Source organism: Gymnoscopelus braueri (genome assembly GCF_963280865.1).
Source record: "Gymnoscopelus braueri genome assembly, chromosome: 11".
NCBI lineage: Eukaryota > Metazoa > Chordata > Actinopteri > Myctophiformes > Myctophidae > Gymnoscopelus > Gymnoscopelus braueri.
Genome location: NC_137613.1, coordinates 6,364,460 through 6,386,749, shown reverse-complemented (window position 1 = coordinate 6,386,749; position 22,290 = coordinate 6,364,460). Strand labels below are relative to the sequence as shown.

Sequence of the window (22,290 nt, the reverse complement as noted above, 5' to 3'; positions counted from 1 at the left end):
CAGAGGAAACGCTCCATTCATTATTATACATATTATACATATATGATGGAGACCTATCCCAGAGGAAACGCTCCATTCATTATTATACATATTATACATATATGATGGAGACCTATCCCAGAGGAAATGCTCCATTCATTATTATACATATATGAAGGAGACCTATCCCAGAGGAAACGCTCCATTCATTATTATACATATTATACATATATGAAGGAGACCTATCCCAGAGGAAATGCTCCATTCATTATTATTGAAGACAAGAGTCATTTGTGTTTGCAAACTGTGGAACAAGATTACCTTTTCATTACAATAAGTACAAAACAAATGTAGCAAAATGTAGCTCTTGAATGGCATCATACTGGCATTATATATTGATTCCACATAATGCAGTCTACTGTAACTCACCCTTGACCCAATGTCTTTTCTTGATGTACTGGCATTCATTCAAGATAGTACTGTAGTACACTAAGATGAGAGAAAGCTTCAGTTAAGATAGTACTGTAGTACACTAAGATGAGAGAAAGCTTCAGTTAAGATAGTACTGTAGTACACTAAGATGAGAGAAAGCTTCAGTTAAGATAGTACTGTAGTACACTAAGATGAGAGAAAGCTTCAGTTAAGATAGAACTGTAGTACACTAAGATGAGAGAAAGCTTCAGTTAAGATAGTACTGTAGTACACTAAGATGAGAGAAAGCTTCAGTTAAGATAGTACTGTAGTACACTAAGATGAGAGAAAGCTTCAGTTAAGATAGTACTGTAGTACACTAAGATGAGAGAAAGCTTCAGTTAAGATAGTACTGTAGTACACTAAGATGAGAGAGAAAGCTTCAGTTAAGATAGTACTGTAGTACACTAAGATGAGAGAGAAAGCTTCAGTTAAGATAGTACTGTAGTACACTAAGATGAGAGAAAGCTTCAGTTATAAGATAGTACTGTAGTTCACAATCAATGATAAAATAATGACATATGATCAGTGTTGATTTTGTCGACTCAAACTATGACGAAAAATGTTCGTCGACTACCTTTTTTCACTGAGGAAAACTAAATATAAACGAAATAAAAACTAAGCTACGACAACTAAAACTAAATATATTGATTAATATAAGAGATCCAGTTGAACTAAAAGATAAGTAATTTTATGTTTGGTTGCGCTCAGGTGTTGCGCTCTGAAAATAGCAAATCTACAAGCTCACAACGTGTCGCGTTGTGAGCTTGTAGATCTGCTATTTTCAGCATGCAACCAAGTGTAAAATCAGTCATTACGACGCCATCAAGGCACCGCCAAAAATACATCAACTGTAGATTTAGTCCACTATAATCTCATGATATTTAGTCGACTAAAACTAGACTAACAGTAAAACATTTCAGATGACTAAAATATGACTAAAACTAAATGGAATTTAATTCAAAAGACTGACTAAAACTGAACCAAAATTTGCAACATATTAACACTACATATGATTGTCTGCTAGTTTACAAGAGCTCAGTTTGAAATCCTCTCCAACATATAGAACAAGTATAATAATAATGAATCATACCTCGTCCTTTCTCCAGTTCATCTGCTGTGATTGTAGAACAGAGGGTTAAGAATAAACAAGATGCATTAATGTCACATACAGTACATGTGGACAACAACAGACCATGAGATAACAGGGTTTACTGTAGTACCTTCTGTCACAAAGATAGTCTTCATTTTCTGTGGACGGACGGACAGACAGACAGATTTTATTGGGACACATTTCAGCAAGTTCTGGGCAAGTAAATTCATGAACCCATTAAGACTGGGAACCCATCTGTGTCATTTTAGATTTCTCATAGCGCGGTACCGTGTGCCGTGCTATGAGCTTGTAGATCTGCTATTTTTGAAAAGAAATTGTGAAAATGTGTGCACATCTTTGAATATAATACATTTTACCTCAAATATTTGCTTCTGGGGGTCCCTGGAACAACATATTTTGAGATGGAAGGGGTTCGCAGACAAATACATATCATATCATTGAGAACCACTGATATTATAGCAAGATATAATATCTTTGCCACTGATATGAGAAGCAAAGATTTGAGTTTAAAAAGTTCCCTTTAAAAAATATATACGTATTCAAAGATTTGCACACATTTTCACGATAAAAAAAATAAATAGCAGATCTACAAGCTCGGTGCCGCGCTATGAGCTTGTATATCTGCTATTTTTCGAATATCCAAATAAATCCGAAAATGACACAGATGCGTTCCCGGTCTTAATGGGTTAATATTCTAACTTGTGAACATTATGAAAATATGTCTCACCTGCTTGTGTTCCTCTCCTTTCACGTGATTAGAATATTGCGACGTGGTTTCGAATTTCATACTGCAGACCTGACCGGGCAGACAAAATGAATGAATATCAGCATCATCTTTACTTATTTTACATTGTACTTTATAATTGTTTTAGAAAGAGGCAAGTATACAGTGTTGGTGATGATGTGAAGATTATGGTGGTGAGATTAGAATTCATATTCACCTGGCAGCTCAGTATGTAAGATATGTCTGGATGCAAAACAACAAAATACAAAAAGAAACAAAGAAAAGAAAGAAATATGAGTATGCGGATAAAGAACCAGATGGTAGAGTCCAGAGGTAAGCACGAACATCCCCAAAAAAACGTTCAGGTGCTGAACAACAATACGTACATTAGAGGAAAGGAAGGGAAGTCTGCACACAGCTAGCTCCCAGTAGAGAATGTATTAAATAATTGCGGCAATGTTTCGAACACTAAAGGGTCTTCATCAGGTCCCGATGAAGACCCTCTAGTGTTTCGAACACTAAAGGGTCTTCATCAGGTCCCGATGAAGACCCTCTAGTGTTTCGAACACTAAAGGGTCTTCATCAGGTCCCGATGAAGACCCTCTAGTGTTTCGAACACTAAAGGGTCTTCATCAGGTCCCGATGAAGACCCTCTAGTGTTTCGAACACTAAAGGGTCTTCATCAGGTCCTGATGAAGACACTCTAGTGGTCGAAACGTTGCAGAAATTATTTAATACATTTTCTTGTAGAGCTTGTAGATATGCTATTTTTGAAAAATCATGGCAATTTTGTGCAAATCTTTGAATATATGTTTTGATACCACCTATATAGCCTACAGCTTGTTTTGATGCATTTTCTGCATCTAAAATGGTAAATCTGCCACAAATGTAACATTTCTTAAATGAGGCTTAGATTATATGTTCTGGCCCACCATCTATTGGCTTAGTCCTGACCTAGAGGGTTATGGCGATGATACCAATTCATGTTTTCCACATTAGTCTTGGCATGTAGTTAGCATGTTATGTAGACAGATGCCAATTTCATTTGTAGACTTGGCATCCTACAGTGCATTGGTTCTCAAAGTGGGGTCTGGGGACCCCCAGGGGTCCTTGGCAGGGTACCATGGGGTCCCCAGCTAAATAAATTTAAATTAGTTTAGCGTCACAATCATTTTAACCCCTTTATCCATATTTTAAACTTTGGCTATTCAAAAATAGCATAATCTGTGTACATAATCTGTGTACACAGTACATAGCAGATCCACAAGCTCATAGCGCGGCACCGAGTGCCACGCTATGAGCTTGTAGATCAGCTATTTTTTAATAGATCTGCTATTTTTGAATTAAAAATAATCCCTGGCACAAAACATTTTTGAGATGGGTGTCCGCAGCCAAATACATATCATTTTGGGGGTCCTTGACATGAAAACGTTTGAGAACCACTGATATAGTGTGTACACAGATTATAGATTTTTTGATATAATACTGTTTAGACTGATGATAGGTTCTTGGTTTACCTAATGATCCTAGATTACTATTTCTATGCATTTGACGGATTACCTGGTGTTTTCCTTGCTTACTGTAAATCGCTCAGGATTAAGAGTGTCTGCTAAATGCCTAAATGTAAATGTAATGTAAAATTGTAAATTGATGAAGCAGCTTACCACCACGTGTGGCCACGCTGGATGCAGACTGGTGCTGGGGCGTCTGTGACCAAGATGGTCTCTTAGCAACCAGGGGTGTCTGTGTCTGCGAGGGTCTCTTAACAGCAATGGGTGTCTGTGGTTGCGATGGTCCCTTAGAAGCCAAGGGTGTCTGTGACTGTGATGGTCTCTTAGCAACCAGGGGTGTCTGTGTCTGTAAGGGTCTCTTAGCAGCCATGGGTGTCTGTGGTTGCGAGGGTCTCTTAGCAGCCAGGGGTGTGTGTGACTGCGAGGGTCTGAGAACAATCCGGGGCTCCTGGGGAAAATAATCAAGCCATTAAAAGCAGTAAAGCGGTTGCTTGTTTGACACTAGTGATGGCTGCCACTAGATACTGTTGTACTGACGTGTTAAACTTACAAAAAACAAGAACTCTGGATTCGTCTGGGCCGCAGGACAATTTCTCAGCTCTATCAAAAAATCCCTTGTGTAGGAAATTCTTCCTAAAGGGGAAAGGAAGTTATTATAAGTGCTTATAATACATAATACAATTATTATGTATATTACAACTATGACATTATAATAATACACTATGATCCTTGCAAAAAGTTATGAAGTATTTTTATAATACTTGACGATATAAGTCTTTATAAAATGCTTTATTATCAACTATAATCAATAAATGATTATTGATCATAGTTACAAAGCAATGAAAGCATTATGAATAATTATGAGTGCTTGAAACTATAATTCTACAGTGTTATAAGGATACCATGAATGGAGAAAGTGTTTTATAAACCAGACACAATTCTGATGGCTCTATCAGTGTCGATTTTGACAGCAAATTTTGATTTAGTTTTGGTCATAGTCTTTTGAAAATAAATCCATTTTGTTTTAGTCATATTTTAGTCATCTGAAAGGCTTTAGTTTTTGTCTAGTTTTAGTCGACTAAATATCATAAAATTATAGTCGCTTAATCTACAGTTGATTTAGTCGACTAAAATGTATGTTGGCGTGCCTTGATGGCTGATTTTACACATGGTTGCATGCTGAAAATAGCCAATCCATATATTTAGTCTTAGTTTTAGTCATCGTAGCTTAGTTTTTATTTCGTTTTAGTCAGTGAAAAAAAATCAATTCGTCATAGTTTTAATCGACGAAATCAACACTGGGCTGTACCCCTCAATCAAATGTACAGCAGTAAGAAAGAAGAGAACGTCAGATGATCTGTGTTTATGAAGTCATTTTCTTGTATGCCACAAAAAAAGCTCACTTTTTGGAGAGGTGCTGCTGGGGTTCAACTGGTCAGGGACATGAACTGAAAAACATACAGACAACACTGAAAAAAAAAAGACAAGGATTCTTAGAAGAATAGGTTCTGAGAGGAACAGGGAACCTTAAACTTTACATAGAACACATGAGACAAACCCTTACAAATGCATGAAGTCATATTCCTTCAGTCTAATACTTACACAGCTTGCAGTGGTGGAAAGTAACTAAGTACATGTACTTAAGTACAACTTTGAGGTATTTTTACTTCACTGGAGTATTTCCAATTTTCAGTACTTTTACTTCTACTCCACTACATCTCAGAGGCAAATATTGTACTTTTACTCCACTACAATTATTTGAAAACTTGAGTTACTAGTTACCATTATAAAACATACATTAACCACTTCAGCCCTATATACATTTCGGCCATTTGAAAATAGCCGATCTACAAGCTCACAATGCTTGTAGATCAGCCATTTTCAAAAGATTTTGATACAGTTTGAAAACTTGAAATGGGACCTTCTGCGTGATGAGTACTTTTACTTTTGGTACTTTTATTGGTACTCATATTATTCCTTCAGTGTAATACTTACCCAGCTTGTCTCCTGGTGTGATGCTGGTCATCAAGCTGCTCTCCTTGCGTTCCTTCCTCCAGTTTTCCAGCATCTTCAAGGCTACACATGGTCAGTGAGGGTTACATGGTTACATATGGACATGTTTTTTTTAAATATAATTTCCTCTGCACTGTAATTCTATTCCCTTATTTTGGTTTCATTTAAAACAAAACAAAAATAATTGTATTCAATGCTTTTATACGGATTGTGATTTTGTTATGTAATGCTCCGTGTCTTCATATCTTAATTATGCTTTTGAACCAAAGGTTACTGGACATTCAACACGTTCACAAACACGCATTAGATATACCAGTCCACGTAAGAGCAGTGAACAAGGAAAAACTGCTTTCATGAACAAACTTCAGGACTCTCTGAAACTGGTGCGATTGGTCTCAATAGAGACATTTAGGGTGCTTCTTGAGGACACACTACATAGTGACTGCATCTGTTTCATGTAACACTATGTTTCTTTGCATCTGTGACATTGTAATGTGATTCAAATGTTTGTTATCGTTTCTCATTATGTATGTATTTTATATGTTGTTATCAGGGCGTCCTTGAAAAAGAGAGCTTGCTCTCAATGGGCTTCCCTGAATAAATAAAGGAAAAAGAAAGAAAATGTATGTTTTGTCTAAAGCACTCTGAATTGCCTCCTCTAAGCTCTATCTATTAAAAATAAATCCAATGCCCTGAATGTGCCCATCAGTAGGAATAATAATGTGAATAGTGTTTCTGACTCTGGAACTAAAAATGTTAAATAAATAAAAACATACCCTCTGTGTAGTAAGTATCTTCCACTGATGAGAACAAAGCAGGCTCCAGGACCACTTTCTATAAGGTCACAAGGTCTTACAGTTATTAAAACTGACATACAGTGCACTACCAGAGCATCTTAGGAAATGCATTTCTGATGATCATTTACTTCTAGAGTGTTACTGTACTTCATTACCTTCATATCAGTGATGGTCGTTCCATGGATTTCTTCCATCTGTTTAGCTAAATCCCGCATCATGTTGTGAAACATGTGATTGTAGGTGTAGGAACTGTAGAACTGCAGAGTAGAGGGATGCCATGCATTCTGGAGACACAAACCACACCCAGGTCAATGTAGTAGGCTACCCAACAACACACGTACAAGGCCTTAAAATCTCCTCGGTTTGCTCATTTGAAAGACTGGACTGTGGTCTGGTGACACATGAAGAAAGGCACAGGTGGTCATCGAGATCAAATGAATGGAAATTCAGGCATTAGTTTCCAATCGTCGCTGTTGTGCAGAAACCTTGCATCTAAACTTTGACCATTTGTTGAAACCTATAACCTATAATAACAGGCCCGAAATAGGAACACCAGTTTGAAAGGTTTAAAGTAACAAGGAGTAAATAAGTAAAGTTAAAGGGATGTTTCAATTTAAAAAAAAAATTTGGGGTCATTTTATAGTCTACTCTGGCTTTTGTGAGCCCTCCTCCTTGGCAGAGGTAATAATTACTGAAACTACAGTACATTAAGTCTAGCATCAAAGCCACGCCCCCTAATTACATTAGTATATTTCCATCATCAGTTAATTGATTTTAAAAAGTCTACTGGACTTTTCGACTGTGCATGCACCTCATGGTACCGCAACACCACTAAGGCCTTAAAACAAGGCTCCAGACATCCCAAAACAAACTAGTAAGGCTACTTCTTGGCCTTACACCTACAACTCATCTAACCCCTGCTCACTTTGCAAGGTTCGGATGGCTCAGGGTAGAGGACAGAGTACAGCAACTTGCAATGGGCCTGGTCTACAAGACACACTACACCACAAAGACACCCATGTACCTGTCAAACTACTCAAAAAATGTAAATGTCCACAATCATAATACCAGAGGTAACGCCACTAATCACGTTCAACCCAGATTTGGTACTAAAAAGGGTTTGAATTCGTTCTCCTACTACGCAACAAAAAATGTGGAATGCCCTACCAAAAGCCACAAGGAGTGTAAAACCCTACTTTCCTTCAAAACCACACATTTTGGGGGTCCTTGACATGAAAAGGTTTGAGAACCACTGTCTTATTGAGCATGTTGACTGGAGCGTTTCCTTTCTTTTTTTTTATAAACAATCAAGAGTGTATCAAAATTACAATGTATCGGTGGATGTGATAGAAGCTGAGGAGATGTCTGATGATCTTAGAGTCGGTTAGAGTGAGTTTGCAGACGGTGCAGAGATATAAGCGTCTGTCAGTCTGCTCCTCACAGCTGCATTCCACCAGGTGCTCCAGACCTGCAAGGATGAAAATAAGTGCTATTTTTGTCGACTAAAACTATGACGATTTCTTTTCGTCAACTACCTTTTTTCACTTACGAAAACTTAATAAAAACTGAACTATGATGACTAATTAAGACCTGAGGCCGCTACTAAACATTTTTTTAAATCCCAACAGTGTTTCGGAAGAAAATATTAAAAATAATTTTCACGGTTTTTCAAAAATAGCAGATCTACAAGCTCATGAGCTTGTATATCTGCTATTTTTGAATAGCCAAAGACATCTAAAGTGACACAGATGCGTTCCAGGTCTTAATGGGTTAAAATGTTAGGGAGGGATGAGTGGAGAAGAGATCCAGTAGAACTAAGACAAGTCATCATGGTTGCGCGCGGGTGTCACACACCGAAAGTAGCTGATCTACAAGCTCACAACGCGTCGCACTGCGACGCGTTGTGAGCTTGTAGATCAGCTATTTTCGGCATGCAGCTAAGTGAAAATCAGCCATTTCGACGGCATCACTAAATCAACTGTAGATTTAGTCGACTAAAATCTTTATGATATTTAGTTGACTAAAACTAGACTAAAAGTAAAACATTTCAGGTGACTAAAATATGACTAAAACTAAACAGAATTTCATTCAAAAGACTATGACTAAAACTAAATCAAAATTTGCTTTCAAAATCAACACTGGATGCAAAGCACTGACCTAGAAGAGGATGTTTCCTGTTGGCGGTTCCCAGGTATGTCTGTATCGACATCTTTTTTGGCCTTGCAGCTGTGGATAGATGGATCACAAATATTGTCATGATAAAGAAGGGATCTATTTATTATTTTCACTGAGGGGTTCAATTAAACTGCATACATTACAATTACAATTTAGGCATTTAGAAAACTTTAACCCTAACCCTGACCCTAAGAGTAAATGGCATGAACCGTATTCAACAAACGACAGGCTAAAGAGTCACATGAGTAGAATGGAATAGAAAACAGTAGTGCTTCTAGGAAAACTAGGATATCTGCTAGCATCTGTCTAAACAACATCTTATCTAAATATTATATATGTTATACTGTTTTAGAGAAGGGAGAAGAGTCTGGGACGTGTGGAGCGTTGTCCAGGGTGTTTTAGAGAAGGGAGAAGAGTCTGGGACGCGTGGAGCGTTGTCCAGGGTGTTTTAGAGAAGGGAGAAGAGTCTGGGACGCGTGGAGCGTTGTCCAGGGTGTTTTAGAGAAGGGAGAAGAGTCTGGGACGTGTGGAGCGTTGTCCAGGGTGTTTTAGAGAAGGGAGAAGAGTCTGGGACGCGTGGAGCGTTGTCCAGGGTGTTTTAGAGAAGGGAGAAGAGTCTGGGACGCGTGGAGCGTTGTCCAGGGTGTTTTAGGGGAAGGCTTGTAAAGCATTCCTGTGTTAGCTATTCTAAGTGTGCAGGCTGGGGTATGGGGTTGGATCAAATCCTAAAGGTTAACAGGGCTTTGTACTAGTGGCTGCTGGCAGCAACCGGAAGCCATTGAGGGGAACACAAAATAATAAATGATGAGGCGACCCATGGAGAAGCCATGGACCAGCTCATCAACTGACCTGTGGTCCTCTTCAATCCCAGAAGGTAGGGGTTGTGACTCAGAGTCTGCATCGCTGTCAAAGAGTGAGAAGAATCGTGAATTTGTAACCGCTCAAGAATTCAAGTGTTTTAGTCCGTAAACAGAAGGACACTTTGGTAGAAGTTAGGGTTCTGTAATGAATTACCTCGTCATGGTGTAAACTAATCCAATTGGCGAGATATCTTGTTCCATTGTGCCGTTTCTTTTTTAAATTAATAATCCAAAAAAATCGCACAGCTCTCAAAGTCACAAATGCAAACAAAGCAGATTTAGTTTTTGTAATGAAAAATGTCAACTTGATGTCGATTTAGACATTTGTATTGGGAAGTAAACCCGGACTGTATCCATAGAATAGTAAAAATCAACAGGAAGTTGACATAAAAAATTAAATAAAAACACAAATACTGGGTTTTGGTTACATATTGGTCAAGTCAATGAGGAAACTTTTTTTTATTATTATTATTTCCAATCAATGGCGCTAGATATCTCACCAATCATGACAAGGTACTGTAACTACACAACCCAAACCTCTACCACAAGTGACCTTGTGCTTTAACATCCAAGTAAATAATATGACTTCAAAATCTGGGATCTGTGTTCTACATTACTTTAGAGTGACAGTCGCGCCAAAATGATATAGTCACCCAAAATGAAATATTTATGTATTTTACAGTTAAATAGAAAAAGTGCACAGGTCTCCGCCAGGTCAGGTAGGTTATTGTGGGCCAGCAATGTTGATGGAATATGAAAAGTCGTTCATGATTTGAGGCTACGAGTTACGTCACCAAACAGAATGTATGTACATAGTATTTTACACTTTAGCTCTGTAGGTAAAGTCAATATAATAAAACAGAGGGCAGCAGCATGTACCTTTGACATAACTGGTTCCTTTCACCGTATCAAACAAATCTCTAGGCATGTCCACAACCTGTACACAACACAGAAAAGATGGAATAAAACAGCTCATGTGTATTGAAACCATCAACCACACTGTTCCTTCTGGTTACAACATCAAAGACATTATTTTGCCCACGTTGGATTTGGAAAATGAATTGTTTATGTTAATAACACCTAATAACATTTTGGGACGGTAAAATGTAATCTCTGCTAATTTATGTTAGTTTTGTGGTGACCTGTAAATTGATTGCGCTGATAGTTTCCATTATTAGCAGGACTAATCCCCTATGGCTTCAGGGGTGATCAGCAGACACAAGTGAAAATATTGTTTGCAAAGTTACGTCTTGAGATAACAACGCATCCGCCGTCGCATCGTGACGCCTTGTGATTGATTTGTAAATCTCCTGTTTTCGCTATTCTTGAAGATTTTTAAAATAAAATATTTGGCCTATAATGACATCCAGTGCTATCATGTTGAAAATGGTTAACCCAGAGCTATGCTCACACAGTCAGACAAAGTGATGAGCTCTCTGACCTGTGATAGGGATTTTTCCATATATGACTATATGCCCTGCCTGCACACAGTTACATGCACACAACATTATACTGATTACACACATACACATTATAGATTCCTAGAATGTTTAAACCGCTCAACCAGTCAACAGGATAAGAGCCCCAGCCAGGTGCAAACTGGCACTAGAACAGGCCAATGTGAAAAGGGTGGCATTTCTTCCTGGGCCTAGTGGTTATGTTCGTGCAAAGTTTCACGGCAATCGGAAAAAGTTCATGATTTGAGACATTTTGTTCAAAACGAGCCACTCCAGCAAACTGCCAATCTTAGCCAATTAGGATAGAACATGAGAAATCGGACAGATCTGATTGATCACATGACTATAGAGATACTGTGTACCGGTTTGCGTGATGATTGGACACAATCTGTAGGAGTAATATCAGATGGTGGCGCTTTAACATTCAGGCCAATGTGAAAGATTTGGGCAACTGTTTCTGCTCTGGCTCACGTGTGCACAGTTTCACGCCGATCGGTTCAATGGTGCTTAACAGACGGCAGGACGAACACGCACACACACACACACACACGGACGGGGACACGGACACACAGACGGATGGGGGCGGAAACATGCCACGCCTTCGGTCTGGCAGAAACAATAAAGATATTGTAAAAAGAAAAGTACAATCACGTATACTATGCAGCGCTCTGATCAAATTCAAGTGTTCTGTGCATCACCAACAGACCTGCATCCTCCCAGTGTGCAGCTCCCAGTTCTTCTTTGTGTCCCTGTGGGCCGCGGTATCCACACACAGCTCTATATGATTGTTGTGAATCCAGGAGAACCTCAGTATGTCTGGGTTGGTGTAGTTCTGGGAAATAGGAAAGATAAATCTCAATTACAAAGAGCATTTATGCAAGATGATGTGTATCTCTGTAGTGTGATTTGGGACCGCACTGGGGATTTGGGGAAACCACGCCCCCGGAGCCGATCTACAAGCTCACGATGCGTCGCATCGCAAGGCTTGTAGATCGGCTATTTTCAAATGGCCAAAATATATATAGGGCTGAAGTGGTTAATGTATGTTTTGTAATAATAATACAAATATACAAAGTAACGAGTAACTAACGTTTTCTAATAATTGTAATGGAGTAAAGGTACAATATTTGTCTCTGAGATGTAGTGGAGTAGAAGTAAAAGTAGAAAAATTGATATACTCCAGTAAAGTAAAAATACCAAAAACATTATTATAGAGTAGCGTATTTTAACCATCATCATCATCAGCTCGAGACGAGAGAGAGAGAGAGAGAGAAAGAGAGCACGGCCATTCAAGCAATTATTAACCTATATAACAGATTAGCGTATTTTCACAACAACAGTTGACAGTGAACGGATGCACAAGACCGCCGTCTCCATCTATTTCTCTGTGGTTTCCCCAAATCCCGCATCTCTGTATAAGGTGGTGGTCAACACTTACGTAGTAGTTGCGGCAGTGCTCAGTAGAGGTGAAATGTTCACTTATGTCAGAGACTGATTCCTCACAGGCGTGACACAGGTAGAACAGGGAGCCAGACTCTGAACTCATGTACAGAGTCACCAGAGACGGCAGGCCTGCAGGGAGGGAGACAAATACAGAAAATAAAACCACATTCCTGTGTGTTACAATGAAGAACAGTAGGATGTGCTGCTTAAAGGGAATTAAATGTCATTTTCCAGCCAGGAACAAGTGGAAAACCACCACACAATGCAGGGGTTCTCTACAGGACAACAAGCAAATGGTGATGCAAAATATATACAGTATACTTTTTATTATATATATATATATATATATATATATATATATATATATATATATATTTAGAGGATACCTAGTATAGGTGTAATACTTATTTATTCTCTATTTTGCGTTTACAGGAAGTAGTGCTAAAAGAAAACGGACAGCGCCTCGGAAGGCAACAGGAGTCTGACACCGAACTCAGTGTTGGTGAAAACTAAAATAAGACCAGGAGACCTGGTTCTGCCAGACCCAGAAGGAACACATTCCTAGTAGGCAACACACCTACAAACCGTTTTATAAGTTAAAAGTATAAATCATTTTAGGCATTTTGTGTGTGAGTGTAACATTTTGTGTATAGGGGTATTTGGTTGTATATTTGGTTTGCTGGTTTGTAGGCTAGACCAGCAAACCTTCCAGTCTGATTACATTCACCTGTCCCTTATCAGTCAGTGCACAGAATATGGGCAGAAGGGCTTTGAATCCAGCATTTCATAAGTTTAGGTAATTTACTATGCCGCTTGTGTAGTAATAAACCTCTGAAATAAGTTATGTAGAACAACAAAATTGCCTCAAAGTAATCCAACGGACAACAGCAGTAAGTTTCACTGCTGGTTCAAATGGTAGCAAGTCCAGACCTGCTCTGTTGCCCCTGGTGGTTGAAATCTGAAGCGTTCCTGAATGGCTAGGGAGGAAAAGAGGGAGAGACCGACCGACAGACCGACAGACAAAGCCTCCTGTAGGCCGACCCCCTGGGTCTGGCAAATACAGAGTTCCAGGAGGGTGAAAGGTTAACCCCAATAAGGATACAAATGTAACCAGACGGCCCGGTGCAGTATTTTGGCTAAGCAGTTCTCCTTTCCCAGTAAACACCAATGCAGATGGCTTCTTATCTTCCTTGTTTACGTTCCCTGCTAGAACACTCCATTCAGGCATAATCAGAACAATGTGTAGTAATAATTATAATAATCCAGGAGAATCCAGTCATACGGTATAACGGTAATACTCAAATTAGATGAATAATAATTAAATATTAGTAAATCAATAACTAGACAGGAATATAAATGTGATTTTCCGTTACAGTCACCAGAACCAAGGACTGGGGGTTTTCAATGAATCTAACATGGTTAAAATGTAGTCTGAAGTTACAATGGGTTTGTAGGAAGGGGGAGTGTCAGATAAAATGAATATCAAATAACTAAATAATGAACCAAGGAACTTAGAAACTGTCTGGGGTGTTCACAAAATTCAGAGTAGATGTTAAAATGACCCCAAACATGTTTGAAAGTGAAATCTACAAGCTCATAGTGAAATGAGCAGAAATGAGCAGAAATCTACAAGCTCATAGTGCGGCACAGAGTGCCGCACTATGAGCTTGTATATCTGCTATTTTGTTTTCTTGTATATTTCTTGTATATCTGCTATTTTTATTATCGTGAAAATGTGTACAAACCTACATGATTTTCTTTTTTTTTCAAAGCAAACATTTTTAACTCAAATCTTTGCTTCTGGGGATTTTACAAATGTCTTCTAAATTCAAATAGTTTTTCTTTTTTATTTAACTTATGTTGCTATATATCAGTGGTTCTCAAACATTTTTCATGTCAAGGAATGTTCCAAAATGATACTTATTTGTCCACGGATGTGTATTTGTCAGCACACAGTACTAACCTAAATATGGGTCTCTTGGGGACTGCCACAGAGAGGGAATGTGGTCCAAATAGACTGGAAGAGAGTTAAGACAAGGAGAAACATCAGCAATGCACAATATTAAAACAATAGACCGTTTGCTTGCGTCAATAAGTTTGTCATTAACCACCTAAAAGGTAGGGTAAGTGATATTGTTTTGTTAAAAGGTTAAAGCACTATATTGTGATAGTAATCATTGCTATAGAGTGTTTGATCAGTCACAGGGGTGTGTATGTGTGTGTGGGGGTGTGTGTGTGTGTGTGTGTGTGTGTGTGTGTGTGTGTGTGTGTGTGTGTGTGTGTGTGTGTGTGTGTGTGTGTGTGTGTGTGTGTGTGTGTGTGTGTGTGTGTGTGTGTGTGTGTGTGTGTGTGTGTGTGTGTGTGTGTGTGTGTGTGTGTGTGTGTGTGTGTGCGTCCCCGTCCCCGTCCCCTGTCTCCCCAGCTCTTAAAAACATTTTCAGGTAGGTGACAACATTTCAGCCAATCGGGAAAGAGCACCCATTTATCAGCTTAATTTTTGCCGGAACCAGGGGGTCTGGCTTACATGAGGCTTTGTACCTGTTTCGTCCATACATGGGCATGGTCACTTTGTCCTTAGGCCCCAGCCATAAAAGTCTGTCCCCCTTTCGTCCATACATGGGCATGTTTTGTACCTGTTTTCTCCATACATGGGCAAAAAACTGGTTTTGGTCACTTTGTCCTTAGGCCCCAGCCATAAAAGTCTGTCCCCCTTTCGTCCATACATGGGCATGTTTTGTACCTGTTTTCTCCATACATGGGCAAAAAACTGGTTTTGGTCACTTTGTCCTTAGGCCCCAGCCATAAAAGTCTGTCCCCCTTTCGTCCATACATGGGCATAGACACAGGCTGACACGTCATGTGAAGTCTGGGTCTGGCAGAACCAGGTCTCCTGGTCTTGTTATAGTGTTCCAGTTCCAATGTTGTATCTGCTCATTTCTTATTGTCATCACTTCCTATTACACTTGTTTAATCTGTATCCTGTCTGAATTCTCTATCCTGATTGGATAAAATTGGTATCCCGACCTGAAAATGTATTTTCTGTTTACTAAAGAGCTGGAGAGACATGGAGACTCCTGTTACTGAACAAACACTCTATATCGATGAGTACTATCAGAACATAGAGCTATTTAACACTTATTTTAACCAAAGAAAACCACTTACCCTCTCTCTCTCTCTAAATGTTAAAAACAAATGTTTGTAAAGGGATAGGATCTTACCCGACTTAACACCATCTGAACTCCAGGAGGAAAAGAGCATCCAGTGAGAAAACAAACAGATCAGAGGTCAATTCAAATAATAATAATAGTAATAGTAATAGTAATAGTAATAGTAATAGTAATAGTAATAATAGTAATAATAGTAATAGTAATAATAATAATAATAATAATAATAATAGTAATAGTAGTAATAATAATAATCCACACTCCTTGGTGGTATTTGTTACTGTATATCTGCATACACAGTGAAATGAGGTATCTGCATTTAACCATCCTCAGTGAGGAGCATTGGGGAGCTACGGGGACAGCGCCTCTGGGAGCAGTTAGGGGTTAAGCGTCTTGCTCAGGAACACATTGCTGAGGCCTGGAATCAAACCTGGGACCTCTGGCTTCCTATAGGCTGGGCTCTTTAACCATTCAGCTATGGCCGCCCCATTACGTTGAATATAGGCCTGTCTGATGCCTGGACTCAGACTGACTGCACTCCATAATGATGGAATGTACTGACAATGGAAAATAGAGCCCTGCATGTAACTGTGTAGAAGTACGTGCCTGCATGCACGTACAGCTGGACAATTTGGCTCCATTGAGACATACCAACCAGTCAAATGGGATAAAACATGCACCCAGGTGCAGGGTTTACATCGGTTACTTTTGCTACTAGTGACAGGCCAGCTAGGGAGGATCGACAGGCTCTAAGGACTGTCTAGGAACTAGACAGGATGGCTTACAACAACCTATGACCCTTAGCTCCATATCTCTGTGAGGCCCTCTGCTCCCTACTTCACTGCTAGTGCAGACAACCAATTCTTTCAGTGTTCAGATTGTTGTATTAACCCATTAAGACCTGAAGCCGATTCTACAAATGTCTTCTAAATATCAACAGAATTCTGAAAAACGTATGTTTCTATATCAGTGGTTCTCAAACCTTTTCATGTCAAGGACCCCCAAAGTTACATGTATTTGGCCGCCGACCCCCATCTCAAAACATTTTGTTCCAGGGACCCGCAGAAACAAAGATTTGGGTTAGAAATGTTTGTTGCTTTAAAAGAATATATATCTATTCAAAGATTTGCACACGATTTAAAAAAAAATCGCCAAAGTGTCAAATCAAAAAATTACACAGATGCGTTCCAGGTCATGGTGGGTTAAAGTATAACTACGTTTATTGTTACTTATATTATTACTTTTATATTGAATGTGTCTTTTAGTAACATGGAGTTCTGACAATAGACTGTTTATGCCTTGCTGGCTGCTCGCTCAGTCAAGGCCACCTTTTGACTCACTTTGGGGAATTGATAAGAGAATCACTGCCGTTCCTCTATTCCCTCCTCCCTTAAGATTCCTTTGGGAGGGGCGAGAACTCTCTCATATGTGTGTGTGTGTGTGTGTGTGTGTGTGTGTGTGTGTGTGTGTGTGTGTGTGTGTGTGTGTGTGTGTGTGTGTGTGTGTGTGTGTGTGTGTGTGTGTCTGTGCAAAATGTGTTCATGTTAACTTGATCGAGGCAGGAGCCAACATCTGCTATTTTTGAAAAATCTTGAAAATGTGTGCATATCTTTGAATATATATATATTTGTAAAAAAAAAACATTTTTAACGTATATCTGCTATTTTTGAATAGCCAAAGCTAAGTGGTTAAAATGATTGTGACGCTATGTTAACTAATTGCTGCTATTATCAGTGACTATTGTCACCCTCCCCGCCCGGCTTACCTCCCCAGAAAACGGGACACATTGTGTTGGTATGGTCACTCCACAAAGCCGGATGCAGCGCGGTGGATTCCATCCTCCGCCGGTGGTGAGCAGACACTTTAGCACTGCGCCACCAGAGTGAACCCTTTATCAAATGTATAAGAGAGGGCCTTACCTTTCTGAAATACTTTCCCCTTGTTCTGTGGGTAGAGAACAGCAGACAGGTTCAGTAATGACTAGTGAAAAAGATCACAACACGTCACATCTTTCAGATCTGCTATTTTCACTACTTCTTTTTTTACAGTTTTGCATGTATTAAAAAAATAATAATAATACCAAAAAATATATCTCTCTCCCCACCCGGGAAGGTGATTACATACCTTTCTATGTTTCTTAGTCTTCAGATGTTCATGGAAGTTATTTGGATTGGGGTGATTCCAGTCCTCAAGGCAAATCTGACAGGAAACAAACAATACTCTATATCAGCTTTACAGGAATTGAATAATAGTCAGGGATCCAGTCACCCAGAATGTGATAGAACCTGACATGCTACACTTCTTAATTGTGTTTTTATATTGAATGTGTCTTTTAGTAACATGGAGTTCTGACAATAGACTGTTTATGTCTTGCTGGCTGCTCTCTCAGTCAAGGCCATCTTTTGACTCACTTTGGGGAATTGATAAGAGAATCACTCCCGTTCCTCTATTCCCTCCTCCCTTAAGATTCCTTTGGGAGGGGTGATAACTCTCTCATGTGTGTGTGTGTGTGTGTGTGTGCGTCTGTGCAAAATGTGTTCATGTTAACTTGATGGAGGCTGTCACCATTATGACATTTTACTTGACCATTAATTGTCCCATAAATAATTGCGATTAACGATTGAATTGTGTTTTTGTCGTTGAACACTGGAACATATGAATAACAAATTATATTTCTTTTAGGCTTTGAAGTTGCACAGGGAAGACAAATGACCTAGTAATTATACAAAGAAATGACTGACAAATGTAATAGGTTTATACTTTATAAAAACATGAATAGTGGAAATAGCAGATCTACAAGCTCACAACGCATTGCATGACGTTGTAGTGTTAATAAAACATAGCCACATCACTATGAGCTTGTAGATCTGCTATTTAAGAAAAATCTTGTTTTGTGCAAATCTTTGATCTTTTTTTAAATCTCAAATCGTTGCTTCTGGATCCAAATGTTGTACTTTTACTCCACTACAATCATTAGAAAACTTTAGTTACTAGTTACTTTGTAGATTATTATTACAATACATACATTAACCACTTCAGCCCCTATATACATTTTGGCCATTTGAAAATAGCAGATCTAGCTCACATTGCGACACATTGTGAGCTTGTAGATCTGCTATTTTCCAAAGACTTGTATCCGTTTTATACATTTGTAAACTTGTGAAATGGGACATTCTGCATAATGATCACTTTCTACTTTTGGTACTTTAATAGCCCTGAAACATGACTGTCATGGCGCTACTTGTTCCTGATTCTAGAAATTTCTCCATTTACAACCCGTACATCTACATAAATGTTCAGATTTCAATATAAAGTGCTGACCCTACGGCCATGGATGTAACAAGTTAAAAAGGGAGGGTGTAAGTACCCGTATCTTCCGTATTGTTCAATAAAAAGCATTTTAATCCCATCGGCAGCCATATTTTCATAGAGTTATAGTGTATCAGAGTGCAATACACATCCAAACCAATAGGGTCGCGTAGCTAAAAGATATGGAGACAATTCTGAAAAAATGGCCACCGATCGGTTTAAAATGCTTTTTATTGAACAATACGGAAGATACGGGTACTTAGACCCAAGCGTTTCAACTTGTTACATCCATGGCCGTGGGGTCAGTACTTTATATTTGAAATGTGAACGTTTATGTAGATGTACGGGTTGTAGATGGAGAAATTTCAAAAAACAGGAACAAGTTGCGCCATGACGCTTGTGACAGACGAGGGTCATGGTAACCATGGCTAGTACTTTTTAAGTACATTTTGATGCCAATACTTTTGTACTTTTTACTTCCGGACTTTTACTTGTAATAGAGTATTTCTACTAAATTGCAGTATTGATACTTTTACTTTAAGTAAATCCTTTTGAGTACATTTTCCACCACTGCACTGGAGGAAGGAAAGTGACAACAACCCTGTAGTTAAAGAGTGTTATAGTTCATATCTGACAGTGTTAGTTTCTCTGTGTTTTCTAGTTCCTACCTGACAGTGTAGTCCTGGAGGATGAAACATGCTGAAACACCACACTGATAATAAGGCTTATAAACTGTTTATATGGGTTTATATATCAAACTAAATCACTGATCAGTGCTTTAGTTTAGAGCTGCTGATCAGAGAGTTAAAAACATCCTGTGGTTCTTCTTCTACTACTTCAGCTTTTTCCTTCTTTCTTGTTTTGGTTGTACAGCCACAGGTTGTACAGTTAAAGAAGTGCAATGCTGCCCCCCACAGGAATACTGTGGAACTCTTTGGAATTGGAAGACAGACCTGTAGAGAATGTTTCAGACTGCTGTTCACTTAGAGAGAATATAGGGGGTCCTTGAAGGGGTTCCAGGGGGTCCCCAGCAAAATGATTGATAGTTAGGAACCAAATGGACCCATAAGGGTCTGTAACTCTCAGAGAGTGTACAAATGGAACCAAATGGACCCTTATGGGTCTGTAACTCTCAGAGAGTGTACAAATGGAACCAAATCAACCCTTAAGGGTCTGTAACTCTCAGAGAGTGTATAAATGGAACCAAATCGACCCTTATGGGTCTGTAACTCTCAGAGAGTGTATAAATGGAACCAAATCGACCCTTATGGGTCTGTAACTCTCAGAGAGCGTACAAATGGAAATGGACCCTTAAGGGTCTGTAATTCTCAGAGAGTGTACAAATGTTGAGTTAAATTAACACAGAGGATTTTACTGTGTAAATTGGGGTCCCAGAAATAATCATGGCATCACATGGTTTAATAATGCATATCATAGTGGGGGTCCTTGAAATGAAAAAAGAAAAAAGAAAGAACAAAAGACATCAAAGAGTTTGAGAACCACTGGTCTAAATAACTGCTGCCTCTCATTGATATAATTATAGATTTATTATACAGAACATGCTGTTTGCTCTGTAAATACATTTCCACTCTGACACAGTCTGTCTGGATGTTCACCCTACACTGTAGGTGAACTGGGATGTTTATCTAAACATGTACAGTAGGTTTAGAACGATAATACCTCAACATAATTCTACATATTGGGCTAATTGTTTTGGAAACAAGAATCCTAGTGTGTGTGTGTGTGTGTGTGTGTGTGTGTGTGTGTGTGTGTGTGTGTGTGTGTGTGTGTGTGTGTGTGTGTGTGTGTGTGTGTGTGTGTGTGTGTGTGTGTGTGTGTGTGTGTGTGTGTGTGTGTGTGTGTGTATGTGTGTGTGTGTGTGTGTGTGTGTGTGTGTGTGTGTGTGTGTGAGTGTGTGCGTTTTGGGACTTTATGGCCTGTCAGTGTCAGGACTATACTGTGGGGTGTCGTCTCGACCTCCTTGGTGTTAGAGTGAAGGCAAGATCCTGCTCTCGCCTTCCTGAGAAGCATAGTCCAGGACTATGATGAAGAGGAAGGGGGCCAAGGCTGTGTCCCCTTGCAGTACACCAGCCAGGATGTCAAACCCCTCACTGTTGCCATCTGGGTCACCACCTTGACCCTAGTGCCTGCGTAAGTACATGGTCTCTATTGCCCGGAAGTAGGTTGGGAGGGACACACACCATATGCCTTAAGGATTTTCATCATCGTGCCTCTCTCTGTGGATCGAGGAGCCAAATGCCCTTTTGGAATAATAATAATTAAAAGCAAAATGTAGGAAACGAAAAATGAAGGGATATTTTCTCATGACCCATAAAAATGGTTTCGCAACCCAAAAATGGGTCCTGACCCCCTGTTTGGGAAACACTGCTGTAACTCCCTTTATGCAGGAATTGACCAGTCATCACTCAGTCGCTTGCAGCTGGTGTAAAATGCAGCTGCCCTGTCTCCTCACAAGAGAGAAAAAATGTGATCGCATGACTCCGGTCTTGGACTCACTCCATTGGCTCCCCGTGCATTTTAGAATTCATTTTTAAGGCCTCTACAAACATTGATAATTAGGCCTTACAAACGGCCTCTACAAACATTGATTATTGGTAAATACATGTATTAAAAATTATAATAAATTACATTAAATAATTTATTTACAATAAAATTCATCTTTTTTGGGTTGGGAAAATAGCCAATCTGAAATGCATTGTGAGCTTGATTGTAGATTGTCAAAAAAGAAGAATGAAAATGTATTATACATCTTGTGGTGCAGGACACTATAATAAAACATTCTATCTATCTATCTATCTATCTACACCTGAAATAAAGATAAATATGATTCATAATCCATTCCCTTTTGTTTTTTCCATTCAGATGTTGAAGGATCATATTGTTACTTTATAGAGTTGGGAATGCACATTATCATCTTTATAAAATATTTTTCAAGTTATTTAAAAATAGTTATGCTTCTATGAAATATCTCTATAAAGAACACTGTCACTGGATATGATTTCTCGACACAAGACATAAAGATCAGATTAATATCTCTCTATAAAGACATGACAATGACATTTGTAAAGGAAAAGAGTCACACACTCATAGCCACGATGCAATGACATTTTTATTAAGAAATCCAGCTTTTTGACAAAAATATTTCAAGAGGGATTTTTCAAACATGCAATTAAAACATTTATTTTGTTTAATTTACAATTTTAATTAAAATATATATATATATTACAAATCAATAAATGCAGCCAATTGCAC

General features: G+C 38.9%; 2 protein-coding genes across 2 annotated transcripts in view; both read right to left on the bottom strand.

Moving 5' to 3' along the window:
- LOC308094801 (uncharacterized protein) overlaps window positions 1-461 on the bottom strand; it is a 30,946-nt gene extending 30,485 nt beyond the window's left edge. The window contains exon 1 of the mRNA XM_080441627.1: window positions 409-461. The gene's annotated coding sequence lies outside the window, so the exon portion shown is untranslated. The remainder of the gene's footprint in view (window positions 1-408) is intronic.
- A 1,076-nt stretch (window positions 462-1,537) lies between these two features.
- LOC308094800 (uncharacterized protein) lies at window positions 1,538-19,835 on the bottom strand (the record flags this gene model as incomplete). The annotated part of the gene is made up of 20 exons (XM_080441626.1): window positions 19,686-19,835; window positions 17,833-17,907; window positions 17,628-17,652; window positions 15,763-15,777; window positions 14,508-14,561; window positions 12,540-12,673; window positions 11,808-11,933; window positions 10,524-10,581; window positions 9,634-9,687; window positions 8,767-8,835; window positions 7,938-8,077; window positions 6,765-6,893; window positions 6,589-6,646; window positions 5,795-5,875; window positions 5,203-5,247; window positions 4,350-4,432; window positions 3,953-4,247; window positions 2,506-2,531; window positions 2,292-2,360; window positions 1,538-1,567 (listed from the first exon to the last, which is right to left on the bottom strand). Exons 1-20 carry the CDS (start codon window positions 19,713-19,715, stop codon window positions 1,538-1,540), a joined length of 1,596 nt encoding a protein of 531 aa, XP_080297752.1. The 5' UTR covers window positions 19,716-19,835.
- Between the last annotated feature and the right edge of the window lie 2,455 nt (window positions 19,836-22,290).